Source organism: Engystomops pustulosus, chromosome 1 (assembly GCF_040894005.1).
Source record: "Engystomops pustulosus chromosome 1, aEngPut4.maternal, whole genome shotgun sequence".
Taxonomy (NCBI): domain Eukaryota; kingdom Metazoa; phylum Chordata; class Amphibia; order Anura; family Leptodactylidae; genus Engystomops; species Engystomops pustulosus.
In genome coordinates, this window is record NC_092411.1 from 186,389,011 (window position 1) to 186,411,180 (window position 22,170).

The 22,170-nt window shown below is 39.1% G+C and overlaps 2 protein-coding genes across 2 annotated transcripts; one reads left to right on the forward strand and one right to left on the reverse strand.

Annotated features, from left to right (window-relative positions):
• Positions 1-376: 376 nt before the first annotated feature.
• MBOAT4 (membrane bound ghrelin O-acyltransferase MBOAT4) lies at positions 377-3,898 on the reverse strand. Its single transcript, XM_072142600.1, has 3 exons — positions 3,778-3,898; positions 2,397-2,621; positions 377-1,331 (listed from the first exon to the last, which is right to left on the reverse strand). The coding sequence occupies exons 1-3, from the start codon at positions 3,891-3,893 to the stop codon at positions 377-379; spliced, it is 1,296 nt and encodes a 431-aa protein (XP_071998701.1). The 5' UTR covers positions 3,894-3,898.
• Positions 3,899-12,164: 8,266 nt separating this feature from the next.
• DCTN6 (dynactin subunit 6) lies at positions 12,165-21,924 on the forward strand. Its single transcript, XM_072115107.1, has 7 exons — positions 12,165-12,311; positions 12,853-12,917; positions 15,757-15,862; positions 17,114-17,202; positions 20,130-20,177; positions 20,397-20,539; positions 21,632-21,924. The coding sequence occupies exons 1-7, from the start codon at positions 12,274-12,276 to the stop codon at positions 21,728-21,730; spliced, it is 588 nt and encodes a 195-aa protein (XP_071971208.1). The 5' UTR covers positions 12,165-12,273; the 3' UTR covers positions 21,731-21,924.
• The last annotated feature ends 246 nt before the right edge of the window (positions 21,925-22,170 follow it).

Below are 22,170 nucleotides of genomic sequence, written 5' to 3' on the forward strand. Positions count from 1 at the left end.
TATAAATATATATGCAGGTCGGTCGTGAAGGGGTGTATATTTGCGGCCGTTAACCACCTGAAACCGACCCCACCACCTAACTTTACTAAATATAGGCGCCGCCAACGCAAAACTGTTGCGTTGCAGTATATTGGATCAGACCCCCTTGGGTTTAAGTACATAAGGACAAGTAAGGACAGGTAAATAAAGGACAGGTGTCATCTCGACTGCACATTTAAAATGGTAAAAAAAGCCCATTAGAATATGGCACATATGGCTATATTGTATATTAAGGCTGTAGTAGTAATAAAATGTATGCATGCCCGGTCCGGTGATGAGTACTCTAACACAGCTGCTTGTTGTAGCTTATAACAGTGTACCTAATTTGGCAGATGAGTTATGGTTTTATTCTTCTCATGAATATCAATAAAACACAGTACAATAATGGAAATAAACTGTTGTAAGAAAAGAGGAGAGTCATCAGCATGGTTAGGTTCCTCATTTCTACAGCTAACATGATAAAAGAAGTAATCATTTGTGTCTGGAACCAAGTCATTACTTTGCAGAGAGATCTGATATATGGTGACTTGGAAATTATGCTTAGCTTGGCATGTATTCTGTAATCTGCTTCTACCATGAGAGCCCAACACATGAAGCCAAAGATCTGCCCAGGGTACAGGCCATGCCACCAAGCAGAGAAAGCAAATGTGCTCAGTAATGGGTGTTTCAAGCTGTTTTGGAATATGAGTCTTCTGAGCCAGTTTGCTGTACTTTTATTCCATGTTCTGGCAAACATTGAGATTCTGTTGGTTGTTTCTAATATATAGATGTTGCTGTCAGTAAAATCTGTGTAGGAGCTGACTCCCATAGAAAATCCTGCACTATACAATAGGGCTTCATCCAGCAGCCAGTGGGAGTAGTAGATTAGTTTAAAAGACAGTGCTGTGCTCCACATTACATATGCACATTCCCACTGTCTGCAGTTCATGAGGTTATATGAAAAGGTCCCATGGTCAAATAATATACCTCTTACGGTATGCAACACGAAAAATAACATGCAGGCTTTTACTGCTGTCCAGATGCTCCAAAGGTTGTCATGCATTTTACAGTCATTGATCTGATGCTGGAATTCCACAAATGTAAGTAATGGCCCCCCTAAAAGTGCAGGGAAGAACAGTAAGTAGGAGAGGACCGCTAGTACGGAGCATGATGGCAGAAGAAAAAGGCCCTTCTTCTTCTTCGACTCTGTGACATCTTTTGTGCTTACGGTCACTTTTCTTTCATGGATATCCATAGCAAGAGATGAGATTTTTTGAGTCAGCAGCATTAGAGAAGAAATTGTGATGTAGACCCTGCAGTATACCATAAAATGCAAGAAACTTTTGTCTTTATTTGTTTTTTAACACATTTTTAATGTGAATGGGAGCTGAGCCACTGTTACCCAGCTTACTAGATAGTGGAAAGTCATCTGCTTCTGAATTCCTCCACAGTAAAGTCGTAGGGGAGATTTATCATGCACCAACATGTTATAAAGCCCAGCTCCCACTACCATGGCGGATATATCAGGCAGCTTGTACCTCCAGGTGTATCTGCAGGCCGTACTCTGCTGGCAGACAAAACTACGTCCTGGCAAACTTTTGTGTAAACACCAGCGAACATTCCAAGCAAAGAGGCCTAAATGTTCGTGGGCTACCTGAAGTGCACAGTTGCGGGGAAGGAACGCCCCAGACCGGCTCACTCCACCAGCGGCAGGTCCCCCTTCACGCCCACATGGTGTGGAGGTGGGGTATTCTCAGAATTAGTTACAATTTCTAGCAAAAAACATGTGTAGAAGCTCTGATAAACCCCATGGTGCTTGAAGCATCCAAAAACAACAGATCATTGGTGGTCCCTGTTGTGAAAACCCCCATCAATCTGTTTGGATTTAGATTCAACCATAACTACAGTATGCGAATTAGCTGTTTCATCTTGCTTTCTATATATCTATACATCTTTCCCTACATCATGAGATATTGACATTTGACAGCTCAGTGCTTAAAGGAAACCTACCATAAGGAATCTACTATCAGAAGTAGATCTGATTGTAGTTTCCATCTGCCCGCCTCTGCCCTAATCTGTAATTTAATAATCCTGGAATTCAACCTAATTTGTTAAATTAACTGCAAAGGCGACTGGGGCGTGTACTAGCCTGGGACGAACACTGGAGGCTAAGGCTGAAACAGTTAATTTACATATTACTAAAATAACATTTTTGAACAAGTTAGGTTATGTTCCAGGATTACTAAATTACAGATTAGGGCAGGCAGGAGGAATCTACCATCAAATCTAGTCATCAAATAGTAGATTAGAATAACCGGATACTTACAATCTTTTGTATATAATGTTTGATTTGTGTACACTGTATCTTTTATACTTACTTTATAGTTATTATTTCCTGAAAGTAGTATTGTCTGTACATCATCCATAGGTGGCAAATAGTTTGCCATGTCATCTGCAGCAGAAAGGCCCATCTATGTACAGAGTGGTAGCTGACTGTATGAAACAATACTGTAGCACCCAAGGTAGGTGTGAATAACAATATGGCATAGTAACCCATTGACATACAGGCTAAAATCACTCCTCCAACTAGTAGATATAAGTATCTGAAAAATAGTAAATAAAGATCACATTTTCACATTTGATGGCTTGGATTAATAAAATATTAAACTTGTACAGAGAAGTTAGTAGAGAAGAAAGAAAAATAGTTGTGTACCATACAGCCTGAAAATAACAGAGCAACATACATTAGCATATAATCAGATTTTACCAGACCATTGCTAAGGTTGTACCACTTCTGTAAACCAAAATAGGAGGTAGAAAGAAAAGGTAATAATTATGACAATAAAAAAAAGACTTTGGGTGGAGGTTCGACAAGGCTTGGGATAAATCACTGCCTGGACGTTCCATTATACACATGCATAAATATCTCATCTTATCTTTTTTTGTTCTCATACCTGGACCATGTACAAGTACTGTCACCTCCTGTGTCCCCCCTTCATCCTCATAGATTGTAAGCTCCTGTGAGTAGGGTCCTAATCCTATAAAAAATTGCTTTTCTATAAAATTAACCCATGTGAGTGTAAAGTCACAATAGATGCATTTACATTCTGCAGCTACTATTGCAGTTAGCAGTTTTAAGCATCTACTAGTGCATTTTTGTTTGTCAAGGTCTATGTAACCAAAGACTGCCTATATAGGGTTTCTTTCTAGTTAAAATTACCATTTTATCACCAAATTTTTGCCTTATAGGCCATCCACTCCTTCCCGATAGCTATTAAAATAGAATTCTTTCTAAAATGAAAATGGGAGACAGGAAAGGTGTGTCTGGGAGGCTTATAAAGTGCCCTTCATAATGCTGTTTATACTTGTTAATTGGGATCTGGTAGACTATTTAATGATAGCATATTCTCTTTAGCATTACTAAATTTCACATATATACCATTTCTACACCCCATCATGCAGACATTCCCATTTTTCACAAAATCACATGGGGAACTAACTCCTTTACTCATATTTGACCATAGAACCTCAATGATACAAGACAACATGGCTTCTCGCTGAACTGCCATATGGCCCTACTTGAAAATAGCAAATAGTTGAAGTACCAAGTATCTTAGAAAGTTTCACATGATTGACTAACATGGAATTGGGAACCTTTAAAAACAGCCTACAGGCAGAAGATATGGTCTTTCTAATTGTTGCAATTTTACATTTCATCAATCTGCTAGTATAAAGGTGCATTAGCACATCAAAGCATACCTGAGTATGGTAGGCAACTGGCCATAGGAGCAGAGATAACAGTACAACACAGCGCAAGGGAAGGCAGCCAGCTGGTACAGAGCGACTGGATGAAATGTTATCTGAATAGAATCCATTGAAAGGCCTGTATTAACCAGTATGACAGAGAACCTGCTTGACAAGAGTTGTGTAAAGTGGCTGTCACTCCCTGTCCTTATATAGTGGCTTAAGACATAAGGAGCACTAGTGAAAACAAACAATACATGCAGTGACTGTGTCTGATAACCAAGGTGACCAAGTTATCCTAAAGAGGATTTATCTGAATACGCCAAAGCAAAGTATTTGTTTTTCTAAGAGTATTTGTCTGTGAGAAGAAAGCAGAAGCAGGAGAAATCTGTGAAATGTTAAGCATGCTAGGTTTACCAAAAATCCCCCATGCTGCAGATCAATTGGGCAGATAATTGTGAAGGGGAAATTAGATATTTACCTTAATCTTTTTATCAGGTGGACACAGTCTGCTGAAAGACTAATGGAAAAATGGTCAGTGACGGGTAGAAGGAGAGGACAAAGGGCACTGGAACAGGATAGCTTTTCCATATCAGGACCGGAATAATAACAAATAGGGCACCTTTTATACTGCTTATGGAAATATTTCATTTTGTTTTAAGAAATCTACCACCAGGATCAAGGATTGTAAACCAAGCAGACTTATATGCAGCTGTGTGCCGTTTCCACTCTTCTTTTAACTTCTTTTACCCTTGTTTTTACAAAAAAGGCTTTGTAAATTATGCAAATGAGCCTGAGGCATTCCGGGTTTTATTAACAGCTATGGAGCTTGAAGCCCCTTAGGCTCATTTGCATAGAGTTTTTAAAAACCTGTTACCTCGGGACCCCAGCATCCTGTATTTGTCTGATTTAACCACTGGAATAAAGTTTGTTGGATTGCAAGCAGCGAGTACCACCTCCTGTTTCTACCTTGTGACTTATGAGTTTTGGTTAAAACTAGGGGTTTGCTAGCACTGCAAAGCATCCGGAATCGCATGGTCTGTACAGTAGCCTCATCATGGATGAAAATATCATCCGATTTTTTGAAGGAAAAGACTAAGGTAGTGTCACTACTATTCATCCTTTTATCAAGTATACAGTTGGGAAATGGGTTTAGTGTTAAGGCCCATATGATCAGGTGAGCTGATCATATTTATTCCCAGTGCCTGTACTGTGGTAAATTGGGCCACTACCTATGGAACTGCCCCTCCAGACTCAGATCATCAGATCATCTGAATATCTTCAGTACCTGAGTGGCAAATGGGTATCCTCTGAGTCTGTTACCAAAGTTTTTCTGACAGTTTATTTATATGGCTCTGGGCAAGTGCTGGTTGACTGTGAGGTTGCTGCTAACTTTTGATTTTGCTTCGGCTCTGGTTCTGGAATTAGCGCAACTGAATCCTCCTCTATTGGAAGGGGAGGGGGGAATAATTTTCAAAGCCCTTCAGGTATCTTTATAGGTTAGCTCAAGTTTGTAGTGTTTGTACTTTGTTGCAAAGAATTTCTCCTCTGACATTGCTTTGGTTTTTCTATCGTTAGGATTGCATAATCCAATCCTTGATTGGAGAACAGGGGAGTTGTTAAAATGTTGGTCCAAATCACTCCCATTGTTCTTCATTATTTTTGTCTTAGTGTCAAATGGAGGTGAGTAATGTACCTAAGTATATTTTAGATTGTGTTTATGTTTTGTGTTGATGTCTATGAAATTGAGTTCCCCATGCGCTACCAGTGCCTAATCTTTCCACATCTGGTAGGACCAATGAGGGTCCAGGGTTCTCTCATTAATGGGAGTTAATGTAATAGATTGAATTGCACCATACCCATTACTATATAGTTCTTCTTTGGTACATCAACATTTAACCCGCTTTGACTGACACAGCTTTGCTCCAATAATTCATGTGGCTGGGACTGTCTGTTTGTTTGTCCTGTTTTTGTTTCTGTGTTTTGAAGGGTGCAGGGAGGGAAAGTCTTCTTGTTGTCTACTGACCACTTAGGGTGGGCCAGGCAATGGGAAGGGACAGCTGGGAAGTGGGTTTAGCATTAGAGCCCACTGTCTGCGTCACCTGTCCTTTCCCAGAGCCTGCATTACACTATGTAATATTCCCAAATTAGGAGGATATTTCTATAATCAATAACATCTAATTTCCCACTAAATTGAAAACAATCATTAAACAAATCTTTGCATTAGCAAGCATGGGGCATCTTTGGAATATTGAATACTCACTCCCTTTTACCGCTTAATGCAAAATGACTGTATATGTAATTTTGCAGGCAGAGCCATTTCCATATTTTGTTATCCAGCTTTTGATAAGCTTGGCAGGATATCTTCTATGGTGGGCATGGGATAATGTGAATGCTTTAGTAATTTATTTCAGTCTTTGGGATCAATACATATTTGCAGCTTGGATAACCATGCTACTTATCCATGCTGTTCAGTATCCTTTTCATTACTCCAAGCGTCTGTAGTTCTCAATTTGCATCTTCAACTCAGCTTTCAGTGGAGCTGGTACTACACATGATTGGTGTTCTACAGGAGGGTCATGAAGTAACACATTGGGGGTCATTTATTAATGTTACCCAAACATTAACGAAAACCCGACCGAAAACCCGAACGAAAACCCGACGAAAACCCGACGGATTCGGAAAAACTGCCGCTTTTAAAACAAAAAATGTGTCACGGAGCTTGCACTTACCTTCACTAGGAATAGGCCGGTGAACTTGAGCGCGTTCCGCTGCTCTTCAGCGCAGCACCTGGTGGACGTCGGAGGAACTACCTTAATGAATCCCGGCTGGAGAACGCGCCGCTGGATCACGAATGGACCGGGTAAGTAAATCTGCCCCATTGTGCTCTACATTTAATGTGAGCAGTCCTAATTACAAACATGTATCTGCTAAAAGAAGAGGCTTGTGTTTCCCTTTACCAGCCTGGAATTGCAGTGGATATGTTTTCTCTTTGTATCTAAGATTTAGTTTACATTGACTCATGGGTAACATACTGTATATGTGCCAGTGTACCATTTTAATTTGACATTACTTTTCTGTAATGTTGGTATCCCCTTTACAGCAATTTTGGAATAGTCTTTGTACGGCATAAGTTTGCAGATGTCCAAACAGTCTAACTTTTTTTAAATTAAGACATTGTGAACCATGGAGCGCTTACTGCTCCTATTTGATGAATAATTGTGAATATTGATTCTGCAGAGCTGCTTCTATTGATGTGGACAGCCATATGTTTTTTTAGCAGTATATACAGTATACCTACCAGTTATTAGCCTCAATCGTGCTTGTTCATGCTATTAGTTTATTTTTTTCTCCTTTTTTTGCAAGAATAAAATCCTAAAAAACTATTCAGTTATTCAATAAAGAAACACGTACAAGTTTGGTTTAGATACTCTTCAACCCTTTCACAATTATCCAATGTAAAAGTATGTCAGCCGGTGGTGAAGGGACGTATGAAGGGGGCTCACTGACTGAGCCTCTCTACATGTGAGTATATGTTAGTTGAATTATACAGCTCACACCTGTACATCACTCGGTGACCAATCACAGCAGTTAACCTGGTAGGTGCTGCACATGGGTGACACCATCTTGAATTGCTGATGGGAGCCCTCCCGAAACGTCATCGGAGGTTATCATTACAGCTGGTTGTCTTTTAGAGGCTCTCATAGCTGTCATTTGGCATTCTCTATTATATTCTACAAGAGTTGTATTGTAGTAAATTGTATTAGTGATCAGACCCCTAGGATTCAAGTACCCTAGGGGGCTGGAAATAATGGTAAAAACGTTTTTTAAAAATCTGAAAATAAAAGTAATTCAGATCACCCCTTTCCCTAGAATGCATATAAAAATAAACAAATAAAATCATAAACATGTTTTGACATATCCCAAAATTACCGATCTATCAAAATGTATTCCCTTCCATTAATGAAGCAATGAAAAATTACTTTTTCGCAATTTTGCGATATGGTATCTTGGTATCGCACTGACCAAAAGAATAAAGGGAAGATGTCATCTGGATCGCACACTGAAAGCTATAAAAACAAAGCCCATCAGAATATTGTGCAACTGTGTTTTTTGTCAACTCCACCACATCTCAATATATGGCATAGAATATTAAATGGTGCCACAGGAAGTGAAGAACGTAAATAGCTGTTTTTCTTCCTTTTACAGTATTTCCCTATGTACAATTGACACAATTTAAGGATGTTTATACATATGTAATGAGTGTGTCCATTTGGGACACATATATGTATGTTTTAGGTAAACTTACTTATCACTTCCTCCTGATGTAGATCAGGGACGGGATTGATCCCTTGAGGGAGTCTTGATCGGCTTCTCACGTGACAATGTCATGTGGTGTAGAGATATCCTGCCCAAAATTGTGACGTAATAGGGTAATCATTTTAAATGTTGTATGCATTAACCAGACGAAGAGGTCATGAGTAAGACGTATCGCGTCGAAATGCGTAGACCGTTCTGGTACTGCTAACTGCTCTGATATTTGTTCCCCCTGCTATGGATATATTTGTACTTCAATAAAGGCAGATCGTTTTATCTCCAATCCGGACTGAGTGTTGGATCGTGCTGGACATTTTTCAAATTTGTGTTTCATGTTTTGGTTTATGGCGCTGTTCAAGGTATAATTTTTAGCAGTGGCATTTTTAAAGTGATTTGGAAACGGAGGGTGAACTGAATTTTTACTTTTTCAAAAAAAAAATGTTCATATTTTTTAAAACTTTTTTTATACAATTATTTCAGGCCTCCTAGGGTGCATGAACCCTAGAAGGTCTGATCACTTGTATAATGCAATTCTGGCATTCATTTGGCAATTTGACTGTATGGTCGACAACACAGCAAAATGTTGTGTTGGGCAGCTAAACCTCCGCTCATCTCTAGTAGTTATTTTGCAGTCTGTATATAAGACTATCCCAGAAAAAGCAATGGTGGATCTCTGACTATGGTTCCAGAAGCTTAGCAGGGGATCTCCAAGTTATTATACAGAGAAAGGGCAAGATAAGGTAAAAGGGGTACAATTGTGAGTGTGTGTGTCACTTCAAAACATAACTTTCATTTATAGTTTTACAAGATAAAATGTATATGTTTTAAAATATTCCCTGATACTCAGTGGCATTTATGTACATGATGCCACACTGTCTTCCATAATCGCAGCAACTGAAAATTAAAATAAGGGGATTATAAAGGAAATCCAGCGAGCATTACAACAGCTAGTAATCTGAGAGACTTGTGTCTCCAATACTGGGAGCAGGGGCATAACTTGAGGGGGTGCTGTCGCACCCGGGCCCAAGAGCCTTAGGGGGCCCATAAGGTGTCAATTTCCCATATGAGAAGACTATTACTGTATAAACCATACATTATAGTCGGCGGCCTGGCACAGACTTTGCACTGGGGCCCATCAGCTTCAAGTTACGCCACTGATTAGGAATAAGGTGTCCGATGCTAGTTCAGTTAACCCCTAAATGACCGCCCTATCGGGTTTTTACGGCAGTCATTAAGGGTACTTCTTCTGATGCGACGCCTTTCTACGGCGGCGCATCAGAAGAAGTTTTCGGGACACCGGGTCTCGCTGGTGCCGGTGTCGGGCTGTGATATCACAGCCCAGACCCGGCACTAACACCCAGGATCGGAAAAACTCCGATCCCGGGTGTTTAACCCCTTGCACGCCACGGTCAAGCATGACCGCGGCGTGCAAGTGTGTCCCCCGTGGATCGGACCCCCCCGGTCGGATAATCGCTTATTCAAGCCAAGAAGTAGAAAATGTAAAAAAGTAAAAAAAATAAAAAATAAAAAATAAATAAATAAAATAAAAGTCCCATAATCTCCCCAGTAACACATAAAATGCAAATAAAGTAAATAAAACACAAAAACACGTACATATTTGGTATCACCGCATCCGTATTAATCTGTACAATAAATCTAAATCAATATTGAACCCGCTCGGTGAACTACGTAAAAAAAAAACTCGAAAAACTTCCCATAATATACAATTTTTCATCAAACACCATCACAAAAAATGTTCTAAAAAGTGATCAAAAAAAGTTACGTTACCTAATATGATACGACTGAAAAGAACAACTGTTTTCGCAAAAAATAAGCCCTCAACCAGATCTGACAACAGAAAAATACAGAAGTTATGGCCCTGAAAAGTTGTCAATAGTAAAAACAATGCGATTTTCTCCAATATCGGTTTTGCTCAGGAAAATTGAGCAAAAATAAGAAAAACTATATAAATGAGGTATCACCGCAATCGTAGTGAACCAGAGAATAAAGATAAAATATTATTTTTACGTTACAGTGAGCGGGGGGGGGGGGGAAATGCTAACAATCCAAAATAAAAATTGATGATTTTGTTTGTGTCCCCCTTGAAATAGTTAATAAAATCTCATGAATAAGCTTTAGACTCCCAAAATAAATTATTTATACATTGTATCTCATCCCATAAAAAATAAGCCCTCATATGATCGCATTACCAAAAAAAAAAAAAATTTATAGGTCGTACAATGTGACAATACAAATCTGCTGTGAATGGCGCCTCCATTCATTCTATGCCCGGCCGTGCGCCCGTACAGCAGTCACCACCACATATGGGGTATCAGTACACTCGGGAGGAATTGGGCATCAAGCGTTGCAGTGCGTTTCATCATTTAATTTATTCTGAAAATGTCAGTTTTGGCCTAAATGAATGTATTTCCAAAAAATTTCTAGTTTCTAAATCGCAGGTCCATATTTTTTAACCCATGTGAAACACTTAAAGGGTTAATGGACTTAATAGAAGTTGTTTTACATACGTTGAGGGGTGAAGTTTCTATAGTGGGGTAATTTATGGGGTTTTACTATTATTTAGGCCTCTCAAAGTCACTTGGAAGCTGAGTTTTCCCTCAAAATGTGAGTTTTGGCAATTTTCATGAAAATAAGAAAAATCGCACCTAAAGTTCTGCACCTCATAACATCCTAGAAAAATGACCGGAAGCATAAATTATCATCCCAACATAAAGCAGATATTCTGTAAATGTTAATTATCAAACTTTTTGGGTAGTTTTACTTCCTGTCTGGAAACCAGAACATTTCAAACTTGGAAAATGAAGAATTTTTACAAACTTTTGCCAAATTTTCACTTTTTTTAAGAACGAAACGCAAAACTTATCACTTAAATTTTATAACCAACATGAAGTACAATGTGTCACGAGAAAACATTCTCAAAATCACCGGGATATGTTAAAGCGTTCCGAAGTTATAACCAATTATCGTGAGACATGTCAGATTTGAAAAATCGAGTCTGGTCATTGAGCTGAAAACTAGTGTCGGTGATAAGGGGTTAATACTGACTGGGCATCAGAACCAAGCCTGCGTGTCTTACAGCCCGTTTTGTCAGATATATATATAACATTTTATGTAAAGGAGATTTGGGAACTACAACAAAGGGGACCTCTCCTTTATTATCCCCTTAGTTTAATGTGATTATGGAAGACTGCATGGCATAGTCCACACTGAGTATCACTGAATATTTTAAAAGAGATACATTTTATATTGCGCAACTAAAAATATAAGTTTTAAAGATTAGAATTGATACTTAGTTTACTAGGATCTCTAGTTTAGTGCGATGGTAGTCGCTAATAAATATTATACAGGCAGCCCCCGGGTTACGAACAAGATAGGTTCTGTAGGTTTGTTCTTAAGTTGAATTTGTATATAAGTCGGAACTGTATACTTTATAATTGCAGATACAGCCAAATTAATCTTGGTCTCTGTGACATTTGGATTTTAAAAATGTTGGATTGTCATAAGAACCAGGATTAACAATAAAGCTTCATTGCAGACACCATTGAAAACTGTTAGAACGGCTTATTGTAGCCTAAGGCTAAAGTACAGTAAATTACCAACATCCAGAGGTCCGTTTGTAACTAGGGGTCGTATGTAAATCGGGGGTTCTTAAGTAGGGGACCGCCTGTATACAGAGTTCTTTCCACTGCTCTGCATAAATGAGCTTATGAGGACCTCTAGTGGTGGAATATTACAATGACAAGTATAATCTAGGTTTACAGATCACACAAGACGTTTGAAGGATTGTAGGGATAATATCCACAATTATAAAACTGCATCTACTAAATGATTATATAGCTAGACTTTATTCCTACCTATGGACAGTTGAAATATACTATAGATTCAGTATTTTATAGTAAACAACTCTGCTGTGTATTTTGTCCTGTGAGAAAACTTAGTGATAATTTTAATTGATAGCAAAAAAAGTGAAGTTTTCTCTGTGTATGTGTAAATCAGCGCTGCAGTACATCCACAGTACATTACAGACAGCTAATCCAGTGCTCATTAGCCTGCGCAGCCGCACAAACAGAGCACAACTGGAACCGCTGCCTCCACGTTGTCATGTGACTAATCACATGATCCTGACATCATCACAGGTCCTTCAGCTCACTAGGTTTTCTTCCCACCCCAACAATGGCGGAGCTCCTAAAGCAGGCACAGCTGCAGAAGAGGTGACAGCTCCTTCCATCTTACTTCTTTATGGGGACAGCCCGAGCTTTTGTCCTACACCCTCTGCAGCTTACACTATTGTTATGGGGGATGTCCTGTGATGTGTGCTGATCTGGATATATATATATATATGTGGTTTGTCTGTATATTTGGTGAGTGTGTGTTGATTATAATGTATAGAAGCAGATTATAAATGTTATTACTGTCCTTATAGCCCTTAGTTCTGTATAGCTGAGCTGCAGGCACTGTTTCTTGTGCATTATGGTTCCCCTTGGAGCACTGTATTCTCTCCTATTATGTAAAGCACTATATTTGTAAGGATGGATCCATAACATGGAGATCCTTTATATGGCTTTGTACTTGAGCCCTTGTCTGAGTTTGGTGAATAACTTGCATCTTAGATGGTATCAGTGTGGTTTAGTTTCCCTAAATGTTGTGCTCTGACATTAGGTGAATGACAGCTGCAACAGTCAGCTCACAAAACTTTTCTCTTTTTTTTGTTATCCTGATTTTCCTAAATAATGTTAACCTGTGTCTTTTCAGTGTTAAAATAGCACCAGGAGCAGTTGTCTGTGTGGAGAGTGAAATTAAAGGAGATGTCACAATAGGTAAGGACATATATAACCAGGTAAATTATAACAGGACATGAGGAACTTTCAGTCCATATTTTGGTGTTAAATTTATTTTTCAGACATCTAGAATTGGGTATAACGGGTCAGATTTATTATGGAAAATGTTCCATATTATTGGTGCTTGGTACATGCCTTACACCCTATTTATTGAATGAAACCTACAATCAGGAATGCACTAACTGAGGCATTCCTGGTGATAGATTATAAGCTCTTCACTGCCTTTATCTAATTCTTTTACACTAACTAATGAAAAACTGTATTTCTTTTAAAATATAATTTAATTTTAGTGGCTATTGGGGTATGGAGCCTGGATGGGAGCTGAGGCTACTCCATTCTCCTGTAGTCTCTGAAGTGGCACCTCCCTTCCGGTTTGTTCGGCTCCACAGCCTGCAGCTTCTCTGGAGCTCTACACATGCATGGGCAAGAGCTGAAAAGCGCTGCGGGGACGTGTTGGGAGGCAGTTCTTGCCGGGCTACTCTACGCCCCAGTATCCTCTGACGTTAATTTACATAAAAGAAAGAAAGTTTTTAATTAGTTAAATAGGGCAACAAGACTAGACAAAGACAATGTAGTACTTGTGACACAAGCAACAATCTACCATCAGGAACACCTCAGTTTGCTGATTTTCTTTGGTTTAGATACTTTCTGAAAAGCTGAAGCAGGTCCTGTGACAATCAGTGGCTTCCTTGGACAATGGGACCTCACTTGTGACAAACGGGGAAGTGCCGCACTTCTGAGGTGGCTACTGATTGAATGAAGTGGGGTCAATGCTGGAGACCAGTGTGACTCAGGAGAGTAGAGTAACTCTTGCCATTAGACAACTGCTACTTGCTCATCTTCAAATTATTATAATTGTATTTGTTGCAGTAGGTCCCCTGACTGTGTCCCAAGCAGCTGTGGTTTATTTAATCTCTCTGCTCTTTAGTTTTTTTACTTGACAAAATCCATAGCTTATCCATGTTATTTGTTTACTGAGGCATATGAGTTTTTTTTGCAAGATAACTGTACAGGCAGTTCTTAAAGGGGTTTGTCCATGAAATAAAGTTCTCAAATTCTACTAGCACCTCCCAGATAAAGAGAGATGAGACAGATCAAAGATGATGAGATCCAGGAGATGGATATAAAACACAATGACACTCTCAGCTCTAAAAACTCGCTTAATCCATAAAACACAGAGTCAGCTCCGCTATAAAGACTTTATAACTTAACTTGCCTGCAGATTGTAGAGTAAGTCTCTGCACACTGCTGCATGCCAGCAGGAAGTGCCTGTGTCTGAGCTGGCCTTGTAATGAAGGGGGAGGGGCAGAAGGCAGACAGTACTGCATCGTGCAGACAAATGCTATTCATGAAAAGACTGATAGAGATAGGTTGGAATTATATCTGTGAATTGCTGTATTTTGTTAATGACAGTGAATTAGGGAATGTGTTATTTAAGAATGTTGTCTTCATATCCCCCTTAAGTTGAATTTGTATGCAAGTCAGAACTGGGACTAAAGAAAAGCATCCAGAGACCTTCACAAAAGGTCACAATGGTCAGAGAGGGCCATCTGTAAGTCGGGTGTCCTTAAAGGGAACCTACCACCACAAATCTACCTATAAAGGTAGATCGGGTGGTAGGTGGAGCAATTTTTTGGTAACTTTTATCAATCGTTCATGCTAATTTTATTATGCGGCTACTGGGGCGTGGCTCGTAGCTGCGCGCCCTCGTCTGACGATCCGGCAGTCTGCGCATGCGCAGAACAGCAGGCCCGCGCCTGCGCGGTCACTGCTCCGAAGCCGGATGCACAGGCGCGGGCCTGCTGTTCTGCGCATGCGCAGACTGCAGGATCGTCGGACGAGGGCGCGCAGCTATGAGCAGCTGCGCGCCGAAGATGGTGAGTAGGAGGAGAAAATAGGCTACCGGGGCGTGGAGTAGCCGCCTCGTGTAACCTCAGACGCGGCTACTCCACGCCTCCACGATTGATAAAAGTTACCAAAAAATTGCGGGGACGTGAGGATTAGCCTTTAAAAAGGCTATCCTCACGTCCCATTGATCCACCTACCACCCGATCTACCTTTATAGGTAGATTTGTGGTGGTAGGTTCCCTTTAAGTTGGGAACCATTCATACTTCTTTTTGGCCCTACTAAATATTCCATGTAGTGTATTGGAAGTTATAAAAAGAATCCAAATGCAGTGAAATTCATAGAAAATCGCAGTTACATTCTGTGTAAGGCTTTGGATTTACAGTTTTCACTGTGTAGTCAGAATGACAAATGGTACAATTTGTTTTGTAGATAACATATAAGACACTCATATGTCTTGGTAACTAGGATACAGTTATCAATAAAACATTGATGCTTGTCAGAATTTTCATACTTATTATGTAGCATAGTAAATGCTTCTGGCCCCCGGGACATGCAATGAAGGACATCCTGGGGGCGTCCGACAGGCGGTAGTCTCGTCTGGGGGCAGACTGCCAGCTCCTTCCCGAGATCCAGTAAGATTTTCACCAGTACACATGTTGGATGGACTTTATTGCCTGTGTCATTATACCAGGTATATTGTATCAAGGATATTGTTTACATATCTTGATATGATATGCTGCTAAGCAACATAAAACGTATGCTGTTAAAAAATGAAGGTAAAAATAATTGAAATTAATATCCTTTCATTGATGGTGAATTGTGGGATCTTTGAAGGAAATCTTGTAGATGCGGATGGTCCTATCAAATGTGTCTAAATCGTTGTACTATCTCGGTTACAGGTACCAGTTAATATTATTTATTTGCACATTGATATTTATATATGTATATATGTATTTTTTTTTTTTAAAGGTCCAAGGACGGTAGTTCACCCTAAAGCTCGTATTTATGCTGAAGCGGGCCCAATCATTATTGGGGAGGGCAACCTGATTGAGGAGCAGGCTTTTATAAGGAACAGGTAATGTACTGTGAAGGGTACAGGGCAAAGGCTGTTCATCGTACAGTTGCCCCTAGAAAATGAGGTGTTACAAAACCAGATTAACAAATCAGATAAAAGACCTCATTCAAGCTTTGGCAAATGAGTTCTCTGATTTAGTACTAATGACAATTGCACATTTGCCCGTCTATTGTTTATTTGCAATCATTGTCATATTTTTTAGAGATGGAAAATTTAAAGAGAGCAAAGCCAATAAGGACACAGAATCCGTGTTAAAGGGGTTTTCCCAGGAACAAAAGATAGGCCCTATACACATGTCAGGCCATCTGCTCCATTAGTCTGACGGAGCAATGAGGGGTTTGACGGAGGTACGTAGGTACGTTTTTGTGAATAGGGCTTAACTTTTGTTTGTGGGAAAACTCCTTTTAATGCTTGTGCAGAGAAAGACAGGGAAGACACAGAGCTGACAGCACAGAGCATTGGATCTCTGCATAGTAGTAAGCAATGATCTTGCAGTGATCTACTACACCACAAAGTAAAAGATATATTAAAACCTCTCCAGAAAACCATTTCTCTGAGAGGACCCCTTCATACCCAAGCACTGCTTTACTGTGAAAAGAGGTTTCACTGTATTTACACTGTTCTGTGTGTGCAGGATCTGATAGCCATTCATTAGAATTTTTGGTGAGCCTAAACTCTGCTGCATTCAACACATACCATTTCTGGGACAGTATGCAGAGACTCCTCTTTTTAATTTGATGACCCAAGCATGTGCTCAGTAACATTTTTTTGACACTTACATGGAGATTTCAGCCGGCAAAGGTCAGGACTGATGTTCTCCTGCACCCAGCAGATACTGATCAGGGGTATTCACCTATCCTAGTGCCCCTTCCAACAAGATCCATCCATCCTCTAGTCAACTCCAGCGCCCAGATTCGTTCCCATGGCAACGAATCCAAACAAAGTGAGGGAGAGCAGCCAGGGGGACAAGGTAAAAACCCTGCTAATAGGCACACAGCTGCAGATGGCTAATGAGTAAAGAATTGCTTATTTTAGCTTTTACAGTTGTAAAAGAAATTTAGAGAAAACTGTACAGCCCAACATCATGTTTAGTCATACGATTTAGGAGTATATTGATTTATCAAGAGTTGTCAATGTGAAGAAAGGTAAACTTCCCCATCGTGGGACTGTCATATGACATATGTTTATCTTCTGACTCCTGACTTTTGTTGGAGGTTGTAACTACAGTGTTGTTCTCAACTACTTTTACAGCTTTCCAGAAAATATTGCACCAGACTCAGAAGATGTGGAGCCAAAAGCAATGATCATTGGCACAAACAATGTCTTTGAAGTTGGATGTTGTATCCTTTTTTATACAAACACATATTTCTGACATTTTCAGTATAAAATATGAAATATCCATATCTTTTTGTTATTATGCCGTTTTTTTTTTTTTTTTTTAAGCCAAGGAAATTTGGCCATGTTACCCATAGCACCTACTTCCAATTTCACTTTCACTTATAAAACTGTAATTTATTCTATTTATTTATAACCTTTTCATTTATTCACTCTTGTGATGTATGTATATATATTAGTGTATATTTAGTTGGGTCAAATCTTGTGGGTATGTCCTAAACAGATGACATGGGAACACCTTGTACAATGGGGGAAATAAGTATGGAACACCATTTTCCAAGTACCATACAGTGGTGGCCAAAAGTATTGACACCCCTGTAATTCTGTCAGATAATACTCATTTTCTTCCAGAAAATGAATGCAATCCCAAATTCTTTGATATTAACATCTTCATTTATTTAGCGTGCAATGAAAAAAAAGTCAAATCATTGATCATTTTACACAAAACTCCAAAAATGGGCTGGGGAGATTTGAAGGTGTCTTCTCCAAACTGCCATTGTGAGATCTCTCCACAGGTGTTCTATGGGACTCAGGTCTGGACTCATTGCTGCCACTTTACAAGTCCCCATTGCTTTCTCTCAAACCATTTTCTAGTGCTTGCTGAAGTGTGTTTTGGGTCATTGTCCTGCTGGAAGACTTGTGACCTCTGAGGGAGACCCAGCTTTCTCACACTGGGCCCTACATTATACTGCAAAATTTTTTGGTAGTCTTCAGATAATGCCATGCACATGTCCAGTGCCAGAGGCAGCAGAGCAACCCCAAAACACCAGGGAACCTCTGCCCTGTTTGACTGTAAGGACCGTGTTCTTTTCTTTGAAGGCTAAGTTTTGGCAAACTCCAGCCTGCCTTTTTTATGTTTCTGTGTTAGAAGTGGGGTCTTCCTGGGTATCCTACCATACAGTCCCTTTTCATTCATGGATCGCATGGGTTGATACTGTTGTACCCTCGGACTGCAGGGCAGCTTGAACTTGTTTGGATGTTAGTCAGAGTTCTCCGCACAATCTTACGTTGAAATGTCTCATCAATTTTTCTTTTCCGTCCACATCTCAGGAGGTTAGCCACAGTGCCATGGCCTTTAAACTTCTTGATGACACTGCGCACGGTAGACACTGGAACATTAAGGTCTTTGGAGATGGACTTGTAGCCTTGAGATTGCTCACACTTCCTCACAAATTTTGATTCTCAAGTCCTCAGACAGTTCTTTGGTCTTCTTTCTTTTCTCCATGCTCAATGTGGTACACACAAGGACACAGGACAGAGGTTGAGTCAACTTTAATCCATTTCAACTGGCTGCAAGTGTGATTTAGTTATTGCCCCACCTGTTAGGTGCCTCAAGTAAGTTACAGGTGCTGTTAATTACACAAATTACAGAAGCATCACATGATTTTTCTAACAGTGCCAACCCTTTTTTATGTTTGCTGTGGAATTATATCCAATTTGGCTTTTTGATAATTCTTTTTGTGGTTTTCCATGGAAGACAAATTAAATGGACATTTCAGCAAGACAATGTTCCCAAACACTCATCCAAGGAATCTATCAATTGGTTTCCGAGAAAGAAAATAAAGCTACTAGAATGGCCCAACCAATCACCCGACCTCAATCTAATAGAAAATCTATGGAAGGAACTATTGCTCAGAGTTCATAGAAAAGGCTCATCCCACTGGAGCAATGTATGTGACATACTGAAAGGGTCTTGAAGCTGTCATCTCCAACAAAGGCTTATGTACACAGTATTAAAGGACATCTACCACCAGATTACTAATGGTAGACTTTCCTATAATACATGTTCGTTACCTCTAGGGGATGACGGCACAGTTTTCATTGAATTCCTTTGTTTCTGGAATTCATCAGAAAACGACTATAAAATGTCTAAATTAGCCTGAGGAGCTCAGGTTCACATCACCTGAGAGGCTCAAAGGCTCCGCTGTTCCATAATTATGCACGCCCACTGACTTGATAGGTGCTCACCCCTCCCACCTCCTGCTGCTGGCCCTGTGCTCACCCGGGATCCAGTCTGGGCGAGCACACGGCCGTCTGAATAAGGGCTAACTTGGATTAATTTCTATAGAACCGGAGCTGTGTAGCTGCAAGCTCTGCTATTTCCATATTTTCATCCACCTGGGACTGGTTCAGAAATGTGGATTTGAGTTAATGAGTGGAGAACATCTCTGAACATGTCAACCAAATCATTATCTGTATGTGATAGATACAATCTGCAAACACGAACAATAGCTGTTTTGGAAAATGTATTCTTCCTCCTCATCCGTATCTGTTACTAACCTAACACAGAAAAGATTAAACTTTTTATGTTTATGGTAATTCCCATTTCAGCAAATTAATATTATTGTTTGTGTTATAAAAAGTTATACAATTTTCTACACTTGTCTGTATCAATTCCTTACAGTTTTCTAGATTCTATGGAAAGCTTCTATGTTTACTACCAGTACACATCTCTTTAGTATCACACAGGGAAATCGGAGATCTGGATTCTAAAAATAGAAGCTTTTCATAGGACAGCAAGCCAAGATCTAGAAATCTGTGAGAATTTGATACAGAAAGAATATTGGAAAGTTATACAACTTTTTATAATACAAACAATAACCTTAATTTGCAGAAATGGGAATACCCCTTTAAACCATGGACTCAGAATGAGCTAAAGTTCTTAGTTTATGCATTATACATATTGTCATAACACCCAGCTATCTGGTATTCCAAAGTAATGTACACATTGATAGGAAGAGTTTCACTTGGCCTCAACTTATTGAGCCCTGATCTCATCTTGTAGTATTGTTGTAACTAGCATTGTACTATTTCCTAGCTTTTTCTTACGATTTCACACTGTGAATAGCATAACCTTAATGCAAACATGTAGACTCTCAAGCAATGAAGATAGGAGATAACAATGTAATTGAATCTAAAGGTAAGCTGGACTATACTTATTATAGTATTTAGCCACAAAACTGTCTGTCCCTTTTAAATCCAGAACATAAATTCCAGTACAGAAAACAAGGTCAGTATCACTGGTTTAAAATAATTATTTAAAAAATTGAAAAAAAAACATATGATACATGTGCACATTTGACTTGCAACCCTGAGGCCAGCAGCCTAATTTTCTAAATATGTTTCCCTTTTCTTTTAGCTTATGTCGGAAGAAATGTCATCCTTACCAGTGGCTGCATAATTGGTGCTTGCTGCCAAGTGGACACGTGTGAGGTTATTCCAGAAAACACTGTCATATATGGATCCGATTGTCTACGTAGAGTACAGACAGAGCGACCCCAGGTTATTATTATCCTCTCCTATAGATTAACTAAACAGATTGGTGAAGATCCCCCAAAACCTCATAAGCATATGTTCACATGAAAAAATCATTATAAAATCACTAAAACTGAAATAACCAAATATAAGATTTTCAGCTAGAAAATTTAAAACTGTCACAACCTTCAGAACATGACAATTACACAAATTAAAAAGTAAAGGCACCTGTAAAACTTATTTATTTTTTGAAATCAGACAACGTGGTCATTGCATTGATCTTGATCAAAATTTGAATCCCCTTTCCATTTTCATGCAATTTTGTCAAACACAAATTATTTTTAAAAAGTCTTGCAAACATACATTTCCACATCGAAGTAGAGATTTATACACAAATAGAGATGTAAATATACCACAATATTCAACATCAAAAATAATTTACACTCCCCAATATTCTAGAATAAATCCATAAATGTGGTAAACCAGCTTTTCAGAAAGCACAGCCTACCATGTATACAAACATAACTTTATGATGAATACTCACAAGCACCTTCATGCTTTTCAGCAAACTGATAAACTGCTAAGATTACTTAAATTTTAAATTTTCCACTAAAATATGTACAAATCCTGCTGAATGTATTTTACTAAAAATATTACAATTTGACAAGTTTATAATCACTGTCATAGTCTAGGTGAATCTTTCTATGACAAATTGCACTAAGGATCGCACAAATATATTATTTTAATGTTACCCCCTCCCAAGGTTTAGCTACAGATTCCCCCTCTCTACACCACCCTTTTTCTCCTCTGTGATGCCCTCCAGCTAAAAGGCTGTATATGAAGATCGAACACACAAATTTCACTTTAATGTCTCTGGCACCTAGATACACACAATCCTAGTGATTGTAGGTGCCACCAATCCAAAGTTATAGGCTAACCCCTCTAACCCTAGGGCTATCATTCAATGATATACGCTATCCAAGCCCAAGTGTTCAGCATGTTATCCCCTATCCTGTGAATAAGCGGTAACATTGAAACTTGGGCCAACCCATTTAGGAGAAGTACCTTGTAGTTTTAAGAATTATAGTTGACACTTTTTTGTTTGTTTTTCAAATACAGCCGCAAACTTTGCAACTGGACTTTCTGATGAAGATTCTTCCAAATTATCATCACCTCAAGAAGACTACAAAAATTAGCAATACTTCAATGAAAAACTAATGCATCTTTGTTCTGCATTATCACAATAAGCCCTCTTCTTTGGTCCTTTCTACCTTACATTTAGACTCTATTTACCATGCTATTTATTTATACTTTGTCATATGTGCCACATTGTAAAGATGGAGAATAGCACAGAGATGTATTATAAAGCTTTCCTCATTCCAAATAAAATAACTGCTTTATGTGATAAAATATTGATATGTATTGAAGAGCTTTTAGCGAATGCAGCAAGATGCTACATAATCTTATCACGAGAGTGCTTAAACAGGTTTCCAAGTCATCACAAAAGAACATTTTACATGTTAATCACATTCCTGAAAATTGTCATTTGTTCCTTTAATCTCAGCACAGTCAGTTGTAATGTTTGTGCTGAGAAATGTGCAAATAAGTTTCAGAGACCGCAACTGAACTCAGCATGTCAGTTCCGGTCTGTGAGTGCT